At 32.8% G+C, this 17553-nt stretch overlaps 2 protein-coding genes across 2 annotated transcripts; one reads left to right on the forward strand and one right to left on the reverse strand.

Moving 5' to 3' along the window:
- Positions 1-563: 563 nt before the first annotated feature.
- LOC109814860 (auxilin-related protein 2) lies at positions 564-11296 on the forward strand. The gene is made up of 8 exons (XM_020379375.3): positions 564-1451; positions 6072-7725; positions 8036-8117; positions 8224-8324; positions 8530-8595; positions 9052-9141; positions 9836-10012; positions 10726-11296. Exons 1-8 carry the CDS (start codon positions 949-951, stop codon positions 10762-10764), a joined length of 2712 nt encoding a protein of 903 aa, XP_020234964.1. The 5' UTR covers positions 564-948; the 3' UTR covers positions 10765-11296.
- A 235-nt stretch (positions 11297-11531) lies between these two features.
- LOC109814861 (amino acid permease 3) lies at positions 11532-16237 on the reverse strand. Its single transcript, XM_020379377.3, has 6 exons — positions 15983-16237; positions 15475-15714; positions 14829-14922; positions 12586-12800; positions 12362-12501; positions 11532-12271 (listed from the first exon to the last, which is right to left on the reverse strand). Exons 1-6 carry the CDS (start codon positions 16098-16100, stop codon positions 11627-11629), a joined length of 1452 nt encoding a protein of 483 aa, XP_020234966.1. The 5' UTR covers positions 16101-16237; the 3' UTR covers positions 11532-11626.
- Between the last annotated feature and the right edge of the window lie 1316 nt (positions 16238-17553).

The raw sequence follows: 17553 nt of genomic DNA on the forward strand, positions 1-17553 counted from the left end.
TTTCAACATTTCCCCCCTAAGTTCTTCGCGGGGAGCTATTCTGTTTCAAATAATATTAAACATTAAAAGTAAAAGTTTCTTCTAATAGAAACTTGAATCGTGATTTTTCTACTATATAGATTAACAGCCTCCACTAAATTCCTTCTTCATTAGCCAATGAAAATCTTGCTACATTCTCTAAGAAAAATAAATTATAAGTAACTAAAACGTAACTAACATATGGTTAATAGTTAGAAGAAAATAATGAGTTTCTTTTTGTATATATAATAATGTATGAGCTTGTTATTACATAGATAATACTAATAAATAATACAGAACAGAATAAACTATAAAGCATAAAAAAGTAGTATATTTTCTTTCAATTAAAAAGATAAAACTTAAAAAAAAAAATAATAAGACAGAGTTTTCTTCCTTTTCTTTATTTATTTTTTTTCAAACATGCAAACCCTACCAACATGCCATTCTAAGATCAACCTAGAAGAGTTAAAATTCTAAAAAATTGACACAAGCAATATAAAAATTGAAATCCGAAGAGAAAGTGCAATTTTTTCCCCACTGACAACCAAATCCTGGAATTTAAAATCCTGGACACGAATCCATAACATGATTCGACCTCAAAATAGGAAGAAACAGAATTTGAAGGCTCTTGACTCAAATTCTTAAACAAGGGACACAGAACAAGAGAATAAGAGAAGAGACGAAGCAACAACGAAGCCTAACCAAACCAAACCAGTACTAACCAATGAGTAGAAGAAAAAAATAAAAAAATAAAAAATAAAAAACCGGTAAAAGAAAGAGTCATAGTGAAGCACAGGTCAGATTGTTCTATTCCTTGTATCCTCTGACGCTCGCGCCTCACCGCACTCTCCCGCGGATCCACCGTACGCGGAGGATACCACCGCACCAGATCTCTCTCTCTCTTTCTCTCGACGCTTCTCAGTTCTCACCATGAACGATTTCGATGGTCTTTTAACCACCGATTTCGGGTTCAAACCCCAAGGCAAATCGGCGCCAATGGCCGCATCAAAAGCCTCATCCAAAACTTCCTCTCTCAACTTCGATTTAGGTTCCCGATCCACTCGCGCCTCCAATTCCTTCGCCGCCGCGGATTCCTTCGACGATCTCTTCGCCGCCCGCGCCAAACCGGACGCCTCCGTCAACTTGGACTCCGTCTTCCGCGACTCCAACGATTTCCGGTCCAAGTCCGTCAGCTCGGCGGCGTACGACAAACCTGTCTACGACGACGACATTTTCGACGGCGTTCCCGGCCTCAAGAGCTCCTCCAGTGTCTCCTACGACAACGTTTTCGCTCCGGGAGGGAGCGCCGCCTCGTTCGACGATCTTCTCGGCGGGTTAGGTAAATCGAAGAAGCCGGAGAAGGAGGAGAAAGGTGTCGCGGATTTTGACGACTTGATCCCTGGATTCGGGAGCCGTAAGGCCTCCACTGATAGGTACGGTTACGTGCGTGCAATCGATGAATTGCGTTTTAGTGTGTGTATCCTTTTATCGTGACATGCATACGAGCTAGTGAATGTTGTGTTTGTGTAGTGAGAGCTGAGGTTTATTGATCTGTGGGAGAAGCTATTTGTGTGTTTAAAGAGTGTGGGGAACTGCGAGATTCTGAGTATGAAATTAGTGAGGAGTGCTAAAAGTTTGTTATGCTCATGTTTGGATTAAGCTTCTATATAAGCATTTAGAAGAGAAGAAAGTAAAAAGGTAAAATGAATTGAACTTCTCTGGTAAGTTAAACTCAACTTATCTGCCTAAGATAGATTAGAGAACTTCTGTAAAGGATAGGTGTATAAATTGATTTTAACTTATGAGAGAAGTTCAATTCATTCTATAAGTGCTTGTGGAAAATTTCTGCCAAACAGAATCTACCTATAAAATAGATGGACCACTCAAATAAAATACCGGAAAAACTACAGGGAGTTTCAATTCTACCTTGTGTGTTCGAGTGTAAATTGCACAAAGTTATATCAGTATGTTCCATTGAAGGGTTTAATAACCTTTTGCAAAATATTGGTTATTAGTTCCATTAGTGTGAATCAAGTCATTGTTGAATAATAGTAATGGTCTGAGGATTGTGTTTAAACTTGCGTGATGAAACCAGATCACTGGCACTGATCTCTCTGAAACTTTGGATTGTCTTTGATGTATCTATGGAATATCATCTATTGTGACTTTTCATCCGCCCTTGTTTAGAATTCTTCTATAATATATGCTCCTTGCCCTTGACTATAGAAGTTCACTGCCCACGATATACTAAATAAATATACTAGGAAGAATTATTTGCTTGCTGGTCATCAACTCATCATCGTAAATAAACAAAGAATCATAATTCACAAGGCTATCAGTATCGTGCATGTTGCTGTCTGGGTGGTTTTTGTGAATGCCTGAAATTGATCTTAGTTGTCAAAACTTGAGGTAGCTATTCTGGAGTATGCCTATATTAGAGGATTGATTTGGAGGGGAACGGGAATTTTTTTGTGAATGTCTGTTTGACAATGAATATTCAAGTGCATTGTTGCTAGGAGCTCACTATTATAGGTTTTGCATTAATTCTCTTTCAGTAACTTATCGTCTTGTGATTATATTTGTTAAAGTAGAGACTTGAATGAAGCTCAAATGAGTTTGGAAAAGGTAGAAGATGCAGCAACGCTTTTATTTACTTTTTTTGATTATTGTACCCAGGTTACTTGGGTTTTGCTACCTACACAAATTTGAAGTAAGCAATGTCTTTAAGAATTTCTTCTTGATTATTAAAGTCAATTTGGTGTGTCCATGAAAAAACTTAAGTTATAAAATGGTAAGAAATATTTTAATCAAGTCATTACTTTTTCTTTTTTTTTTTTTTGCCAAAAAGAGGGCAAAATTCACGAGTCTTCCTGTGTCCAAATACTGCAACAGAATGAAATTGTTGAAAGAAAAATAGCCATCCTCCTTCCAAGATATTCTTTGGATCTCAGGAAGTCACCTTTTATATGGAACAAAATTATTTCACTCAATCTTATCTTTGGGAGGAAAGTCTTGGGGACAACAAGGAAATTCATTTTAAAACACTTGTCCTTCCCATTCTTGAGTTAAATTTGCATCATCTTAAACATAAACCTGAACAAGAAGCATTGAGTCAATGAATTTGACAAGGATGCATCAACCAAAATTGAAAACGATACAAAGTTTGGAATAATTTGGTTTACACCACATGATTAAAGGTCATTCCTGCATTGACATATGTTCAAGAGGCAATCCAACTCCTTTAGATCAGCTAACAAACACCGATTTTCTAATTTTACAATGTAATCTCTCTGATTTCCCAAATGAGATCAAAACTTGGTGATAACCTTTATCTTCCAATTGCATTTAGTAGATGAACCAGAAATTGCACTGAAAAACCACTATCTTCTCTCAAATTATCTCTTGTTTCACAAATTTTCTCCAACCCATAAAACCTTTCTTGCAAAGTGTAACTCTATCTTTATTCCCACTAATATTTTTGATGTATTATCTAATAAAAAATGGAAGCGTGGATAAATAAATGGAGGCATTGGAAAATAACAAAACATGGGAGTTGATTTCTTTGTCAAAAGGAAAGAAGTTAATTGATTGTAAATGGGTATATATAGTAAAATATAAAGCCAATGGATCGATTGAGAGGTACAGTGTTTAGGTGGGTTGTGAAGGGTTTTCATTTAAACCTATGGGATGAATTACTTAGAGACTTTTACTCCAGTTGTAAAGATGAATACAATTCTTGTAATATTATCTCCTGTTGCAAATTATGATTGGGAATTACAAAAAATTAATGTGAAGATGCTTTCTTACATGGGGAGCTTTAGGAGGAAATCTAGATGGAGTTCCTGTTGAGATATGAAGCTGTTGTCAGTTTTGTTGGTAGTTTGAAAAAAGTTGATATGGGTTGAAACAATCTTCCTGAGGATGAGTTGAGAGATTTATCACGGTCATGATAGCCTTAGGATACAAACAAAGCCAAGGAGACAAGACTTATTCATCAGGCACTCGACAACAGTAGATGGACTGTATTGTTAGTGTATTTAGATGAAAATTTTGCTACTGTTGATGATTTGAAGGAACAGATCTTGAGTCAACATCTAGCAAAGGAGTTTGAGGTAAAAACTCTTGGGATGTTGAAATACTTTCTGGGAATTGGAGTGTCCCACTTAAAGAAAAGTATTTCATATCTTCACAAGAATATGTCAAAATTTGCTCAAGGAGGCAGGGCAGGTAAGACAACTTGTAAACTTGAATGTACCCTATGGATTCAACCCTTAAATTGGGTAGCGAAGATGATAGAGCAACAGTGGATAAGGAGATATATCAATATTTGGTTGGAAAACTAATTAACCTATATTACACAAGGCTATATATTGCATTCAATGCAAGTTTGGTTGGACAATTTTGATGCATTGTCCTAGAGAAGTCTTTGCAATAACTTAGAAATATGAATACAATTCTTGTAGCTTACATTGGTGTTGACTAGGGGTGGGTAGACGGACCCGGGTCCGCGGACCGGTCCGTAAGTCTGCGGATTTCGCGGATAACGGACCCGTTTTTTTTCAAATCCGTATGACTATGTCTAATTTTTGAGCCCGGCCCGTGAAGTCCGCGGACTTAGCGGATTTAATCCGCGGGCTCGCGGGCTAGTCTGCGGACTTCACTAATTAATATTTTTAAATATTATGATTTTAATATTAAGTTGTGTATTTAATTTTTTAAATTATTATGACATTAAAATTATGTTTAGTTGGTAGGTATTTGTCATTTGAATTACTTTTATGACATTTTGATGCTTTTATTATTGAAAGTTTGGTACTATTATTTAAGTATTTGTAATTATTTTTATTTTAATATTTAGTATTTTAAACCATTTTAACTATTGATAAATTTTAGTATGATAAAATTTAGCTTATAAATAAAAAATATTTTTTTCTTCTAATTTTATGTATTTTTATTTTTTAAAAATTTATTTTTTTGAACCATTATTTAGGCCCGCGGACCGGTCCGTTATCCGCGGATTTTGGCGGGCCGGATCCAGACTTAAAAAATAAGTCCATTTATTTTACGGACCGGACTTATCCGACCCGTATAAAACGCGGGTTTTACGGACCGGGCCTTAAACGGGCCGGACCGGTCCGTATACCCACCCCTAGTGTTGACTATGCAGGGTCAGTAATTGATAGGAGATCTACTATTATATATTGTTGGAGAAATCTTGATAACTTGGAGAAGTAAAGATCAGAATGTTGTAACCTGATCTAGTGTTGGACTTGAGATTCAAGCTATAGCACAAGGTAGTTTTGGATTACTTGGTTGAAAATTATCTTAGAAGACATGGAGATTAAATGGGATGGACCTATGAAGCCCTACTGTGATAAAAAATCATCAATCAACTTAACTCATGATTTTGTTCTGCATGATTGTACGGAACACATTGAACTGGGTAGGCATTTTGTCAAGAAAATGCTTGATTGTGGTTTTATTTGTACTTCATATGTACCTTCACAAGGTCAACTTGCATATTCTTATAAAAGGATTATGCAGTCCAATTTTTTTAAGGAATTATATGCAAGCTGGGAATGGAAAACATCTATTCTCCAACTTAAGGGGAAGTTTGGAAATAGAAGTGTATAATGATTATTACTCTGCCAAAGTAGCTTAGTTATTGTGTTTAGGTGTGTTCAATGTTTCTCATGAAATACTGATATTTTAATTTTTCTCTTGAAAATAGTAGTTATTTATTATATTTTTAATAATAATAATAATTATTATTATTATTACTATTATTATTATTATAAATAGATCATTAATAAGTTTCCTTTGCTGTGCATTTTTATCTTGGAAGTGAATCCATCATTTTTATCTTGGTTGATGATGGGAGGACCGAGTCTATGCAAGAGTGAAGATAGGTTTTATGACTTTGTTGTTGCCTAACATCTCATTTGGTGAAATAGAACCGAAGAGAATGAAATAATAGAATGGACAATCCAATCCCTTATTTTCACATATACTTGATGCATAGTAATTGTTTTTGCATATTGTTTTATTCACAGGACCATTCCTGATATTGATTTGTCATCAGAACCTACTGTCAATGCTTCTAAAAATGCCTCCAGTGCAGAAGATCCTTTCAAAGTCTTTGAATCAACTTCAGTCCCAATGGATTCATCCTCGAGCTACTTTACAGATCCATTGGAAGAAATGAGTAATTTTACAAGTTCTAGAAGCACAAAAAAAGATAGCATTTCAAATTCTAATGGTGTAGTATATGATGATATTGATCCTTTTGGTGGACTTGGAAATTCAGTTCCTGCATTCTCAGCAGAGAGAAATAGCATGAAGGATAGCAGCTCCCCAACACCAACGTCAAATACAAGGTCAAGCTGGACAAGAGATGAAGAATCAAATGAAAAATCATCTGTGAGGAGTCCTGAGAGACGAACACAAAGCAAGATTCCTGTCGATCATGATCAGGAATTTCAGCAGGCTGCATTTGACATGCCTATATATTCATCTGATTCTTACAAACCAGTTGGCCAAAGGTCTACTTCCCCTTCATATGACAATGATGGTTTTAAACAGGCTAATATTCAGGCAGATATGTCTCCTAAATATGAAGAAAAGTTTGAATCAAATGATGATATATGGCTGATGGTATCGGAGATTCCTCTTTTCACTCAACCAACTGCTGCCCCACCACCTTCAAGACCACCTCCTCCTCGACCAGTACATATCCCAAAGTCGGGAGCGGGTTCATCCGCTTCTGCCAATGTCAGAAAGAAGGATAATGAATTTTCTTCTTTTCCAAGTTCCACTCAATTTTCTCAGGGCCCTAAATCTGCTCCTGCTGCAGCCAAGTTATCTTCTGCATCTCAGTTTGATGAACTTGAAGATTTTGCCACGGGCAGGAATCGTGGTAATGACGATGAACATGGAAATGGTCTTTCTGACGAAGAATTAGAGATGAACTCGGCTGCTGCAGCTATGAAAGAGGCTATGGATAGAGCTGAAGCTAAATTTAGGCATGCAAAGGAAGTTAGGGGGAGAGAGAATACAAAAGCTGCTAAAAGCAAGGAATCTGTGCAGTTGGAAAAGGATGGCAGATCTGTGTCAGAGGATAGAGAAAAACAAGAAAGGTTAGACCATGAACAACAGCAAAAGGAGAGAGAGGAAAAGGAACAAAGAAGACGTGAGAGGGAAAGGGAGGAGAAGGTAAGAGAGCAACAAAGACTTGAGAGAGAAATGGCAAGACATGCTGTAGAAAGAGCTACTAGAGAAGCACGTGAAAGAGCAGCTGCTGAAGCTCGCCAAAGAGCTGAGAGGGCTGCTGTTGAGAAAGCTAATGCAGAAGCTAGAAAGCGTGCTGAAAGGGCTGCAGTTCAGAGGGCACAAGCTGAAGCTCGTGAAAGGGCTGCTGCTGAGGCAAAGGAAAGGGCTGAAAAAGCTGCTGCAGAGGCAAAAGAGAGAGAAGTGCGGGAAAGAGCTGCAGCTGCAAGAGCGGAACCTGAAGCAAGAGTCAAAGCAGAACGTGCTGCAGTAGAAAGGGCTGCTGCAGAGGCCCGAGAAAGAGCTGCAGCACAGGCCCGAGAAAGAGCTGCAGCTGCTGCAAGGATGAACCAGCCACAGAATGACAATGATCTTGAATCATTCTTCAGCACGGGAGCACGAGCTAACAGTGCTCCAAGGCCTCCTAGACCCAGCACTTCAGTGAGTTCCTGTTTGTGTTAAACATTATTTGTACTAATGTATAGTGGCTGACTCTTGGCTTTGGTATTCTGTCTTTTCCCATAACAGGAAATTTATTCTAAAAGTAGGAACTCATATTTAGTAGGTTGCTATTTTGGTCCTTTTCCTTTCTATTGTTAATAAATAAGAAATATAAAAAATTGATGAGTTTTAAAATTATTTTCATGTTGTGAATAAAAACCAAACATCGACTGACATGCATGGTAATGCCAGCATCATACCGTTGTTTTGATTTTTTTTTAATTAATGTACTGGACCTCTCTGCTTTCAGGATTCTCCAAATGTGTCTTCAAGCATGAAGAAAGCATCTTCATCCACTAATATTGTTGATGATCTTTCCTCAATTTTTGGAGGTAGGTTTACGTGTGCAATATAATTTTATTGATGCAAATTTTATTGAAATTTTTGGGTCTCAGAATTTACGAAAGCTCTCTAAACCTTTGTTTCTATGGTTTGAAGCTGCTCCATCATCATCTGGAGATTTTCAGGATGTTGAAGGGGAAAGTGAAGAAAGACGAAGAGCAAGGTTGGAACGCCACCAGAGGGCTCAAGAGCGTGCGGTATGTATTACTGTATTTTCCTCCGTGATTTGATTCCTTCATTTATTATGCTGAAAAAAATAGGTGAATAATGTACTCTTTTCAAACCAACTTGACATTGAATTTATGTGGAAGTATAATAGTATGGTATACTATATACATTCTTAAGAAGAAAAAATTAAATTTTTTGTCTTTGTTACCAATGATCATCATCATTTCACACCAGGCTAAAGCATTGGCTGAGAAGAATCAACGGGACCTACAAAGTCAAAGAGAGCAAGCTGAGAGACATGTAAGTAGTTTTTTTTTCTTTCTTTTTTGTTTCTGGCTGGGAGTTTTCTGTCACAAACTTGCATTGCACTCAGTCACTCACCACATATACACAATATAACCCTTCAACCTTATTGGCTTCTTTATCTCAGTGATGCACAGGACAAGGGTCAATTTATTGTCCAACTTTCTGATTTCCTATTAAGTTGTGTTATCTAGTTTGTCTGTTTCTATTTTATATTAAAACCAGCAGCTTGTTTGGCCTTTTTTTTTTTTTTTTAATCTTCTTTAACAATTAACATATACATATACATCTGTTACTTTTAATTGAAATAGTGCCCTGTTTTCCCCTCTTTACGCACAATAAAGGGGTTCTTTTTATGTTGGATGATGGTGGGTGGTCGGATTTTACTTCTTTGTTAATTTGCCTTGTTTTAATATTTATTATTATCTAATCTTGTCTCTACATTGATTTCAGAGGGTTGCTGAAACATTGGATTTTGAAATTAAACGCTGGGCTGCAGGAAAAGAGGGGAATTTGCGTGCTTTGCTTTCCACCTTACAATATGTATATACTTTGTACATGCACTTCAGATAATCTTGAATTTTTTCTATTCCAGATCTATTTGAACGCCTAGAAGTTTGTTAGCTCATGCTATCCCTTTATTTATTTTAATAATGCTTGAGCCCAAGATTTTATGACATGGCATGCTGGGTCTCGTCTGATCATACCTCCTAGCTTAGTGCATGGGTCTCATCTGACCAAGTTTTTGGTAACAGATTATTTTCAGAAAATATTTTTTTTAAAAACTTAGTCAAAAATTGGAAAAAAAAAGCAATTATTTTTCCACAATAACACGCACTAATTCTATTCTATAGTCTATACTGCAAAACTTATTTTATTGGTTTCATACGAATTGCTCATTTGTCATTACAGGATCACCCACTATTTCAAATTCCTCGTTGAGTATTTATCCATATTAAGATTTTCCAATCAGATCTTACCTAATATTTTAGGCACATTTTTGGCAAAAATGGTTGATTTTGCAAACATTCTAATGACGTACTCGTAATTAATATCTATTAAAGCAAAATCAACTTGTTTCCAAAATTTAATACTTAAGGTTGCTGCTTCTGAATCTTTAACCAGCCAAATGGATCCCTTAATTTGTATATTTTTTTAAAGGTAGCATTGTTTTTCATTTTTTCTTCTATACTTGTGTTTCTTATGTTAACTTGTTTCCTTCATGAATGATGATCAGGTTCTGTGGCCTGAATGTGGTTGGCAGCCAGTTTCTTTGACTGATTTGATTACTGCTGCTGCTGTTAAAAAGGTTTATAGGAAGGCTACATTATGCATTCATCCTGATAAAGTACAACAGAAGGGAGCCAATATTCAACAGAAATATATTGCTGAGAAGGTTTTCGATCTACTAAAGGTATTTCCAGCCTTTTTTTTTATATTATACATACACACTTTCTGATCTATTCAATGCTAAATTGTATAAAATAGAAAAATGATAAGATTAAATTTTTTATTTTATTGAACCACAGTTTTTTCAGTGAGCTTTTTTTGTTTTTTGTTTTTTCTCATCATACTTGCATATGACATCTGTATTGTTGAATGAAGGTTTCGGACGGAGAAATGCTAGTTATATTTTAGCCACTATTTGTTTGCAACACCTTTTGTTATTGGATAAATACTCGAAAGAAATTCACCAAGTATAAAATCTGTAGGAATATTGACCCAGTAATAGAGGGTGTTGAAAGATTGCAATAAAAGCATCACTCATTTGAAAAATGGTATCCAATACACCTTACCACAGGTGTTTACCATACATCTGGTATCATCAAATTTGGCCTCTCTGCATGTTACTGTTAGTCCTGTCAAGGGTGGTAATCATCTTGCAAATTGATTTTGTTCCTACATAGATAACTTCCAAGTAATGTATAGATGCCAATAAACTGTACTAACATATAAGGCCCAAACTAGGGTTTAATTTTGTCACGTGATGTTTCTGATATATATTATTAATAATAGAATTTATGTCAGTCGTACTTTTTTCTAGTTTCAATACTTGAGTGCTTTTTTACATTTAACTAAATAACTACGAGGTTTTTACCTTTGCCTAAAAGTTTTATAATTTAACAGGAAGCATGGAATAAGTTCAATTCAGAGGAGCTTTTCTAATCTCAGAGGAACTTAACTACTTGAAGGTAGTTTTGCGTTGCTCATTCTGTTGAGAGGGAACCACACAGCTGTCTCCCCCATTGCATATATTTGTTTCGATTAAAGTTCTGTTGCATCGATGATAAAAAAAATGATTTCTTGTGTGGAGTCAAGATGCCCAAAGGTTACCCCCTAAGAAGTAATCTTCGGTGTTATCGATGTTATTCCCGGGGGGTGTTGGGTTTATACCAATGCCTAATGAATGCAATGTTTTGTTGTAAAATATCTTTTTTGTGGAGTTGTCAATTCAATTCATTATTTCTGTCGAGTGAGAGCTCATGAGCAGTCTGTTTCTTTGGTCGTTTTTCCAATTTTATTACTTGTGATATAGTATATAGTCTCCTGAATATATGTTATTCCTTATTGTGGATTCAAATCAGAACGTGGGAACATTTCATGGACCTCCTTCGCACGAGCTTCTGTATTTTGTAATAGCAGTTTTGATTTCAAACACCAAATATAAAATTGTTTGCCATTTCTGGTTTTTATTCTACCATGTTCGACAAGTTTAAATGCTTCTGAAATCTAAGTTTGAAGTTTATGACTTTAATTAGTTATGATAAAGTTTCATACAACTTTGTATTTCAATTGATACACATCAGTTCGTACTTATGTTTGCATTAGAGGAAGATTAAGGTGTGCGGAATATGAAAGTGACTCGAGCTATTGCTGAACAGGGATGATAAGTGAATATTTTTCAATTAAGTGCTTGAAGATTGCAATAAGGATGATATTGAAATAGTATTTACTCATATAAGATATAAAAACAACCATCACTGCCCACAGAAGTTTCTAGCACCAACTGGGGGGTTGTGGATGAGGTTTAATAGTCTACGCTGAACGGTTTGTATTTCTTTAAGTCAAGCACGATACTAGCTATTGAGCCAATTGCAGCCGCTAGTGATACAATGAAGGAAACAACACTCAAGGTTTCCATAGCAATCCATTTCCCACTCCACTTTGAGATTCTCTTTTGTTTGATAATCATTTGCACCGGGAAAAAAACAGTTAAAGGCCAAAACGACAGTGCTCCAATAAGTCCCAAAATGTCATTGAAGAATGGAAGCAACATTGCTATAAGAGTGGTTAAGATAACAAACACCGTTCTCCAAACTAATCTAAATGGGCTTAGATTGTATAGAGAAAAACCAAGAATTTGAATTTTGTAGTTAATGTCAACTATGGGCCATCTTTTTTCAGCCCGTTTCTCGACGTCGGCAAAGATGGGCTGGACATACAGCTGGTATGCCCCCACAAGGTGAATTACGATAGCAGCATTAGCAATATCTACAAGCCAATATGGGTTATAAAAACCAAATCCAGTGAGCAGGTTCCCAGGTGCTGTGTCTCCAAAAGCAGCATAACCCATGAAGCCACAAAGCATATAAAATGTTGTGGTTACTCCAACACTTATTTTAGTTGCCTTCTTCATTGTTTTTGCTTCAGATGGTGGACATTTTATGGTGTCCTGTGTTGTTTGAATATTATATATTAATTAGTTTCTGATAAAATTCTCAATTTTTTTTTTTTGTTTAAGCAGAAGAATAAAATGGGGTACCTGAATTTCAAGGAGGATTTGAGAATACGAATAGGCGAAGGCTATGTCACCTAGACCTTGCAAAACCCCCCATACTTTTTGGGCCTCTGTCACAGTTCCAACGGGTACTCCTGTGATACTGCCCTTGAAGGTACCACTTTCTGTTACTTTTAAGCAAGAAATATTAGCCAATATTTTTTTAATTAAAAAAAGTAATTATTAAAAAAATAAAAGGTTAATATAACCTGCAACTTTGGCAATTCCAAGAGCGAGGCCAATTACGGAATAGCCAAAGGACATGACTGCTGCAACTATCGAGAGCCACCATGTTTCATGAAAATCTGGAATTTGAGATAATAAAATTTCGATTATGCCAAAACTGATCATGTAGGGGTTGCTTGAAAAGTGGCATGGATCCTTTCCACCCGAGGAATGGAAACAGTTGGACCTTTTTATCGCCCTGTCAACCAAAACCAGTTAAATTGAGACAAATCCTTCTTCTTAAAAAAAAATAATAATAATTCTTCATTGGAATTGAATTTCATGCACAACAATCAATTGAGCTTGACTCATTGATAAACAAGTCCCTTACTACCGTATTGAACTAGACAGTCCAATTTTTTGCTTGAATAATATTTTTAAATTTTTTTTTTATCCAAATAGCATTTGTTCCAATTTATTGATTACACTAACATTGTTGACTGTTCAAGCTAAGAATTCGGTTTTCGGAAAATCGAATTCTGAGCTTCTCCGTCGCAGGTTGTGGTCATTTTCGCTGTCGGAATTCGATTCCCAGAATAATTAATTTAATAAGTTATAATTAGAACAAAATTTAAATGTAAAAAATAATAATTTTAGGTAGTTATATTTATAATAAATTTTGAATTTAATAAATAATAATTATAATAAGTTATATTTAAATTAATTTAGGGTTATAATAAATAATAATTATAATAAGCTCTATTTATAAAAAATTATAAAATTAATAAAAAAATATTATAATTAGTAATATTTATGTGTTAAATATATTATTTATAGTTTTGAAATGTATTATTTATAACTTATATATATTATTACATTTAAAATTATTTTGAAAATATTATTGAAATTTAATAAATAATTTTTATTTATATTTTTTTTAAAATAGAGATTTAAATTTGTAAACAATTTAATAAATATGTAATTATTAAATAATAAATTATATTTTATAATAAAATACAAATTTTAAAAAGTTAATAAGTTATAATGTTAATACGTAATAAATATTTAATTCTTACATATTTTATAAAATTGTTATTTATTTTAATTTTTTTATTAATATAACCTAAACCAAAAATATAAAAAAAACAAACAAAAACAAAAATAAAAACAAAAACGCCGCTCAAAATTCGGTTCCCCGGGAACTAGGGATGACAAATATACCCGTACCCGCGGGTAATACTCGAACCCGTCCCGACTTTAACGGGGAATACCCGGTTTCACCGGGTACGGGTAAAACTCGATATATTAAATCGGGTATCCCGTACCCGTACCCGTCCCCGTTCTCATTTTTAATTTAATATTCACTTTTAATTTAATTATATTAAAAAAAATTAATATTTTTTATGTGTAATTATTTATTATAATATGAGATAAAGAAATAACCTAATTATAATTATAATATAATAAAAAAATAATTTAAAAATATCATTTTTTTTTACAAAAACTAAAAAAATTAACGGGTACGGGTACGGGTATACCCGATACTCGACGGGGACGGGGATGAGGATGAAAATTTATACCCGAAGGGTATGAGACGGGGACGGGAATGAGTTTAACTCGCGGGGACGGGGACGGGTATCATGAAACCCGTACCCGACCCGCCATGTTGCCATCCCTACCGGGAACCGAATTTCGGCAGCAAAAATGACCACAACTTGCGAAGGAGAAACTCAGAATTCAGTTCTCCGAGAACTGAATTCTGAGCTTGAACAGTGAATAATGCTAGTCTGATAAATAAATTGGAACATATATTATTTGGGTAAATTTAAAAAAAAAAATATTATTCCAGTAAAAAATTCCTAGACAGTCAAACCAGTAAAAATAGTCAAACGAGATAATTCCATAATTATAAATAAATATTGCAGCATCACTATGAATGAGATAATTTTAATAAAAACATGAAACCCTATTCGTATTCTATGTTTTTAAAAGTTCAATTTTTATACATGGTTAAGTATAAATATAAAACAGTTTTACAAGTCATCTAATTAAAAATTATAATTAATATAATTATTATAAAAGTTAATAAATTTATTAAAAATGACAGTTTTATAATTAAATAATATTTTTTATTAGTCATAAAAATTGAATAAAATCTACTAAAATTAATTATTATTTTTTAAATCTATTAAAACTAAAACTTATTTTTCTAGTTTCTAAATATTTTTAACAAATTAAATTAATTTATAAGATCTATAATTTGAAGATAATTTAATTGCGGACTCACATCAGGCTAATAGAACCCGCAATTGTATATCCTATGGCAGTCCCGTAAAGATTTGCGTACTGACATATCCCACAAAAAATATCATAATACCCACCTGCAAAATACATTATATTTATAATTATAATTCATGTTACATTGATTCCATTTCAAAGGGGAAATATTCTTTTAACAACAAAAGTCACAAATGTACAACACAATATCCTCCGTTTGATTTTAATGTGTATTTGCTACATTCATTATAAAAACAAAAAATTAAGATTTTTATATATAATACTCCCTTTCCTTTATAACAAGTGTCATCTTATTGTTTTTCATAAAAGACAAAAAAATTAATAAACAGGAGAATAATAATTCCATGAAATTGACTTTATTATTAGTTTTCTAAAATGATAAACTACAACAACAATTTGCTAAATTACTTTTACACTTTTTTTATATATTTCTCTACATTGATTTTTTTTAGAATTTTTTTTTTATTTTACATTTTTTAATTAAAAAAACTTAAAATTACATTTATTTAAAATAATTCAACAGATTGAACCCCGAAACACTTAAACTCGGTGCAATGAAATGATGTTATCAACTTATGAAATAGCAAAAGTATAAAATAACATAATGTATATATTAATGGGTAGATGTATATTACCAGTACCAAGAATGGACTGAACCGCTCCGATGAAAGTAGGGTTTCTCTTCCCTGAAACTGGGTCATCAGACCGATAGCAATCGGCCAGAAGCTCCGACGTGTACAACGTTATAATACTAAAGAACACCATAACTATAGGCCCAGCAGCCCAACCCAATTGAGCCATGGCCCATGCCAATGACAGCACTCCAGAACCCACCACAGCTGTTATTATGTGGCAGCTTGTAGTCCAAACGCTTCCTTAAGCCATCAAATTTCATAATTCATATAATATCATCAAATAATACCCAAAATTATAGTCAAATAAACAAATACAGAACTAATTTTTTTAGCACAAATAATCCAATACTCATATTCCTTAATCAAAAATCAGAATTTAATCATAGCCTTTGGTATGAAATTAGAAATAGAGATATCACTTTATTTTAAAATGGATCAACTTGTTAGGAGAAAGTTATACTTTCTAGTTAAATACACACATGATGTGAAAAACTGAAATAAAGGGTACCTGTTCGTTTAACATGGCCATCATCATCGTACAATTTGGAGTCAGTTTGTGAAGGATCAGCATCCATGCCAAAAGCTTGATGGCTGCTAATGTTGGTTCTGGAAGCGTTTTGAAGCATCTTTTATGGACACGAGAGAGAAGAGGAAAATGTAATATAATGATCTTGTTCTGACCAAACAATGATGGAGTTGAATTCACATATGAAAAACAATGTTGATGCCCCAAAAGAGAGGTTGGACAAATACTGTTGTTTAATATATATATATATATATATATATATATATATATATGGGAATACTAATATACTCTCACCTATTTTTTAGTGAGAGTATGTTAGCAACCTATACCAAAATTTTAGGACAAAAATATCACTCATTTCTTTTATTTGATTAATTCGTATAAAGGATATTATAATAATTTAATTTAATTTTAAATAAAAATAAAATATTTTCTCTCTCTTATTAATTTCATTTTTCAATTCATTTATTTTTTTATTAATTAATTTTTATTTGTTCAGAAAGAGAGGTGGGAGATGAGAGAGAAATAAGTTAAAGAAGGAATTTAATAGAGAGAGATAAATAAGTTAAAGAAATAATTTAATAGGAAAGAGAAATGAGTTGGAAAAGAAATTTAATAGGAGAGAGAAATGACTTAGAGAATGAAGTTAATAAGAAAGAGAAAATATTTTATTTTCATTTAAAATTAAATTAAATTCTTTCTTTAACTTATTTATCTCTCTCTATTAAGTTAACAAAGGCATAATAATTCTAAAAGGAAAACCCATTTAGATTCTTATTAATCACGGGATCCCCATTTATAAAGATACGCAAACAAATTAAATAGGAAATAAATCAAACGAAGACTTTTTTTTATATTTTTTTTATATATTTTTTTTTAATTATTAAAATAACCTGGGCCCATTTTTATTTACCAAAGTAACTCATTTTTTGAGACCCAGGTGAGAAATCGATTAATATGGGTAACTGATTTCTCAATTAGACATTTTTTTTTTGCTTTTTTTTTTAGAATTGTTATTTTTTTCCTTTTTAATTTTTAAATATTCAGATTTAAAAAATATATAATTAAATTTTAAAAAATATATTTAATATTTAAATTAAATTATTTATAAAGAATACTACTTAATAATAAAATTAATATTATATTTATTTATCAATTATAATATTTTTTATTTTAAGAATTTTAAAAAAATATATAGTTAATTTCAATTTTCAAAATGATATATAAAATTATAAAATTATGTATAATATTTTAAATTTATGTTTAAAATAAATAAAATGTTAAAAATTATTTATTTTAATAAATTTTAGAATTTTAAAAATGATTTTATTATTTAAATTAAATTTATTAAATATATAAAATTAAATAATGTAATATAATAATAAATATATTGATTTTGTATTAATAATTATAGGTAATTAAATTTATTATTAAATAAATGACAATATTATTTTATTAAATATTATTGACTTTATATATTCAGTACACTAATTATAACAGTTACATCATTAAAATGAAAATAACTTTAAAAAAACAATTTAATAAAATTTCAA

This window comes from Cajanus cajan, chromosome 6 (genome assembly GCF_000230855.2).
Source record: "Cajanus cajan strain Asha chromosome 6, NIPB_CcT2T_4, whole genome shotgun sequence".
Lineage (NCBI taxonomy): Eukaryota > Viridiplantae > Streptophyta > Magnoliopsida > Fabales > Fabaceae > Cajanus > Cajanus cajan.

Excerpts from the sequence above, each read along its gene's own strand:
- LOC109814861 (XM_020379377.3), bottom strand. The coding sequence starts at position 16,100 with ATGCTTCAAAACGCTTCCAGAACCAACATTAGCAGCCATCAAGCTTTT. Across the intron at positions 14,923-15,474 it reads TCAGTCCATTCTTGGTACTG|GTGGGTATTATGATATTTTT; the intron begins GTAATATACATC and ends TGTATTTTGCAG. Across the intron at positions 12,272-12,361 it reads AAATCCTCCTTGAAATTCAG|GACACCATAAAATGTCCACC; the intron begins GTACCCCATTTT and ends CAAACAACACAG.
- LOC109814860 (XM_020379375.3), top strand. The coding sequence starts at position 949 with ATGAACGATTTCGATGGTCTTTTAACCACCGATTTCGGGTTCAAACCC. Across the intron at positions 8,118-8,223 it reads TCTTTCCTCAATTTTTGGAG|CTGCTCCATCATCATCTGGA; the intron begins GTAGGTTTACGT and ends TATGGTTTGAAG. Across the intron at positions 9,142-9,835 it reads TGCTTTCCACCTTACAATAT|GTTCTGTGGCCTGAATGTGG; the intron begins GTATATACTTTG and ends AATGATGATCAG.